We start from the raw sequence: 4,655 nt of genomic DNA on the forward strand, positions 1-4,655 counted from the left end.
TATTGCCATGTATTTCCTGGTCGAATGTGTGTCATGTGACTGGGTACGTTGATTTTCAGGTGCGCTGGATGTGTTCAGGAATGTCGGAGTCACCATTCCTCTGAATTCCTGGGAAAAGGCGCTGATTGTTGATCGGCATGTTTGGTTTGCTGCTGGATGTAGTCCCCACATTATTACAGCAGAGGTTGCATTTGTAATGTCACCTGATGCTGCCACGAAGAAGCTTTTGTTGTAAGGATAGAAACTGGGGTGGAGACAGGGTTTTATGCTCAGTGTTGCCAGATTGGACCTTTCCAGAATAGACCAGAATTGGATCTTTCTCGGACAGATTGTCCAATAACTGTGGAGTGCAAAGTTTATTTAAATATGTAATTGTCTTTCAGATAGTTTCGGCATATTTGTGTGTGTGTTTTCGTGTTGCGTTGGATGAAATAATCAGAAATCTGGCAACATGGCTTGCGCTACTTTGCAAGTATGATGTATTGAACCATTCGTTGAACCAAGTATGAAAATTAAACCATCCAGAATTAGGAAGAAGGGTGTGTGAAAGCTGTCAATTATCCCCATTAGCTCCTCTTATTTTAAAATAAACTTTAAAGGTCATGTTCTCTGTGAGCAAAAAAAATTACCACCAATTGTTAGTTTCTCTTCAAGATAATTGACAAGTAATTGTTTTTATCAATTTATTTTTTAATTGATTTTGCTGATCCTGAGGTCGTATTCTACCTGCTACGTCTATTTTACAGTAAAAAACAGGTTTTTATTATCATTAGTATTATCTTTAATTGACCTTGGTTTGAGTGTGCTGAGCGTATCATGATGTACAGACACGCTCTCTCTGGGAAATTCTTTCCGAGACGTTCCAAGAGGAGCCTTCTGCCTCCCTGTAACTTGGACCAGGACAAGCAGGTTTGAAAAATGGGTGGATTTGAATGATCTGTATTACGCAATTTTGAACAATGGCTGGAATTCAAATACATGGAATAATGCATCACACAGAGAACAGCTTTTAATATAACATCATGGAATGTTTTTCAACTGTTTATTTCTTGTTGTTATTCAATTGTATAAATATCATTTTAAAAAATATGAAAAAAATAAACTCTCTTCAGTCATCTGGTCGGCACTCCAAGTCCAGCACTACATGGTCAACGTGTGGAGCATACGATTTAACTTTCTCAATGTGCTGAATGCAAGTCCTCCACGGCCCACCAGTGATATCCCTCAAAAGTGCAGCGATGAAGGTAGCTGTGTCATTTGCCCAAGCCTCCCAGGCATTCCTATTAGCCCTCTGTGGCAAATTGTCCTCATCCTCCATGTCAGTGGTGTCAGATGCAGTCTGGTGTGCATGGTGCGGTGCTGATGTGACGTTATGGTGGATGTGCAAAATGCCCCCCGTTTTCCTCTTCAGCAGGCGACACGCCACCGGCCAGCCCCCTTCTGAACTGGGTATCAGGCCCAGGTTCACCCGGTCCGCCAGGTCACAGAGCGCAAGCTGCAGGAATGAGGAACATAAATGGCCCATGGTCATGCCCACATTATTAAGTCGGTCCTTCATTACATAAGATTAATTTAAAGATCCCATGACATGAAAAAGTCACTTTGTGAGATTATTTAACATCAATACGAGTTCCGCTAGCCCGGCTACGGTCCTGCAGTGGCTAGAAATGGCCATTCTGCATCACCATTCAGACACAGTCAGATCACCTTATGTCATCATAAGGGGATAGGTTACCTCCCCTTTCTCATGCTTTTTCTGAGTTTCCCACCCCTCCCCCAAAAAAGTAACCCTACCAACTGTCATGGCGTTGCAGTTGCTCGGTGATTGGAAGTAAAGATGAGCACAAATGTATTTTTTAATGTTCCATCATGTGAGACTCTGAAGAGCCAGTGGGTTAATTAATTTTTTTCCTGGAAAAAACACTGACACACCTGTTTGCATAATTTTTGTGAATGCCTGTGACCTTCTATAAGCTGCTCTCCTCCCCATCCCTCATTTAAATTGCCATTTAAAGCTACACATACAGAAATAACGTGTCCTGTGGGACTGTTTACAAGTGACCAAGGCTGAATATCAAAAAGAGATGTCAGATACAGTATTAGGGCACCATTAACACCTATATAAAAGCAAAAAAATATGTCATGTCATGAGTTCAGATGTAAGTTCTACTTTTAAAAGTACTAATTTAACCAGTCTAATTAGGGGGAACAAAAATGGATGTACCAATTGAACAGTCCTCATTGTCAGATTTATTAATAAGGTACATTAAACCCAAACCAGATCCTCCAGTATGCCTCACTTGTCTGTTGTCTCCTTGGTGGATGGTGCAGTGGTCAGACACTCCGTTCAACTGCAGGTTCCGGTGCAGAGCTTCCACAGCATTAGGGTTCCACTCGCAGGCATGAACATGTGCCGCGCCGGCATGAACCAGGTAGGGAAGGGTGAAGTAGCCAATTCCTGTATGCAAGGAGACCTTTTAAATGGCACTGCTACTGCCCTGGTGTTAATAAACTGCATACAGTTAATTATGGTAGTGTAGTAGGTGCAGATTCATTATATTATCATAATTAGCCTACCTGCATATAAATCGACAACAGTTTCACCCTTGCAGTTGAATGATGCGATCCTCAGTTTCTCAGAAATGTTTCCAAAGGAGAACATACACTTGCTAATATCAAATTCATACCTGAAATGTAACATTGTTTTATCCCATTATTAACAAAACAAAAATAAAAGGCTACCAAAACGTCTCAACTTGTGGTGGTCAAATGCACAATATTCCAGTTGATCCGCGACGGCGCACGCAGGCAACCTTCAATCGACTTCACCTTATTCTGTTGTCTGTGTGTGTAACATGGCTGCTCTCTCCCAGCAACACTGTGACCACAGGAGTTCGGAACCCATCTGCTGAAATACGTTTAATCTGTGCCAGACGCTTCACACCCAGCGCTCCGGCCACTGCTGACCACATCTCAGTTCCTGCAGGCGACAGAACATCTTTCAGAAAGAAACAGCTGCGAGAACAAATAACTCTCGTAATAAGCATTTTCAGAAAATAATTATTACCCAGATTCTTCCATATTGCATTTGAAAAGCAACCCTGGCCAAAGAGTATCAGATCTCCATGGCGCTGCCAACTCTGAGGAATATCCATCGTGAGATGGTCATCCCAGTGGAGTCCATGGGAAACCAGTAGCTTCTGCATGACCTCTTCAATTCTATCACTTTGTGACTTTACTTTTGTTTTCTTGGAAAGCTGGGGAAAAAGAAAAAAAAAGTACCATTTTTTTCCTATGGCGATAAAAAAAAACCCTTTATTGAATCCTCACCTGGACCTGTACCAGCTCATAAGAGCTGTCAGGGGGCACAGCTCTTTGAAGGGACATAAGGTCAAGTTTTGGTAAAGCGGATAGCAGCACTGGCAGGCTGATCGTCCCATCAGACTGCTTCTGTAGACAGAACCTCTGGTCCAAAACCCCTGCAGACTGCAAATGTTCCCTTCAAAAGGAGGAAAGACATGCAACAACAGCAATCACAGCATTACAAATCGCATTCGAAGCATCAATTCCGACTGTTACTTATTATTATTTTTTAAATAACAAGCCTACTCCCTTCCAAGCCTTCCAAGCCAAATCCCACTTACTACCATTGTGTCCCTGAGCAAGACACTTAACCCTAAATTGCTCCAGGGGGGGGGGGACTGTCCCTGTAATACTGATTGTAAGTCGCTCTGGATAAGGGCGTCTGGTAAATGCTGTAAATGTAAATGTAGAGCTAACGTTAGCATGCTAGCCCAACAGACCTGTACACCTGCGCGTAGCGCTGCGGAACCTTCACACAAGTGACACTCTCCATTTTTCCATGAGCGACTGACGCACTCCTGCTATTAATTCAGTACATGGCTGGCTGGCCGGCTGTAAGCTTTGCAGGTGCGCCGCCAGCAACATGCTTCGACACTTCCTAGTTTGGATAAACAAACTTTATTGTCAGCAGCCAAACACATTTTGGATCTTTACCGCCACCTACTGGACGCCTTTAATAAAAGCATTTTTGGTGTATTTATTTTTTAACCTAACATGTTGAATTTCTTGTTAATATTTTAATTATCTAAAATGCTACTAAATGCTACCTTCATAAATGTTACCTTCATAAATCTATCTATCTATCTATCTATCTATCTATCTATCTATCTACATTCTGTAATCTCTGTATTTTCTGTTTAAAAGATTTAGATTGTTTATTATATTGTACTGTTCATTGTTCATTTATATACATATATATACATATGTATATACATACATATATTTATTATATTTATAAATAGTATAACCATATTATACAATATGTACAAATAACACTTATATACACATGTTAACATTTATCTTATATTTATAGATATAAATCCATAATACGTATTCATATCGTAGATTGTATATTATTGTATATTATATTTGCTATAGATATTGTTCATTGTATCCTTATATCTATCTGTCCGTCGTGCACCACACCGTGCACCAACGGTACAGTAGCGGGGCGTCGGAAATGGCGCCGCCGCCTTTGTCTCGCGTTTCGGGGCCGCTGGCCCTTTAAGACGCGCGGCTCGGACCTGGGCGTGTTCCCTGCGGACCTGGGCGTGTTCCCTGCGCACATTGAT

The 4,655-nt window shown here is 41.5% G+C and overlaps 1 protein-coding gene across 1 annotated transcript; it reads right to left on the reverse strand.

The window, feature by feature from the left end:
• Positions 1 to 923: 923 nt before the first annotated feature.
• On the reverse strand, positions 924 to 3,991 carry tyw2 (tRNA wybutosine-synthesizing protein 2). The gene is made up of 7 exons (XM_028960415.1): positions 3,804 to 3,991; positions 3,331 to 3,499; positions 3,068 to 3,257; positions 2,830 to 2,980; positions 2,578 to 2,687; positions 2,301 to 2,458; positions 924 to 1,495 (listed from the first exon to the last, which is right to left on the reverse strand). The coding sequence occupies exons 1-7, from the start codon at positions 3,854 to 3,856 to the stop codon at positions 1,109 to 1,111; spliced, it is 1,218 nt and encodes a 405-aa protein (XP_028816248.1). The 5' UTR covers positions 3,857 to 3,991; the 3' UTR covers positions 924 to 1,108.
• Between the last annotated feature and the right edge of the window lie 664 nt (positions 3,992 to 4,655).

Source organism: Denticeps clupeoides, chromosome 18 (genome assembly GCF_900700375.1).
Source record: "Denticeps clupeoides chromosome 18, fDenClu1.1, whole genome shotgun sequence".
Lineage (NCBI taxonomy): Eukaryota > Metazoa > Chordata > Actinopteri > Clupeiformes > Denticipitidae > Denticeps > Denticeps clupeoides.

Coding starts and splice junctions, on each gene's coding strand:
- tyw2 (XM_028960415.1), bottom strand. CDS start 3,856: ATGGAGAGTGTCACTTGTGTGAAGGTTCCGCAGCGCTACGCGCAGGTG. Junction 2,981..3,067: donor TGCAATATGGAAGAATCTGG/GTAATAATTATT, acceptor TGTCGCCTGCAG/GAACTGAGATGTGGTCAGCA. Junction 1,496..2,300: donor ACCAAGGAGACAACAGACAA/GTGAGGCATACT, acceptor TCATTCCTGCAG/CTTGCGCTCTGTGACCTGGC.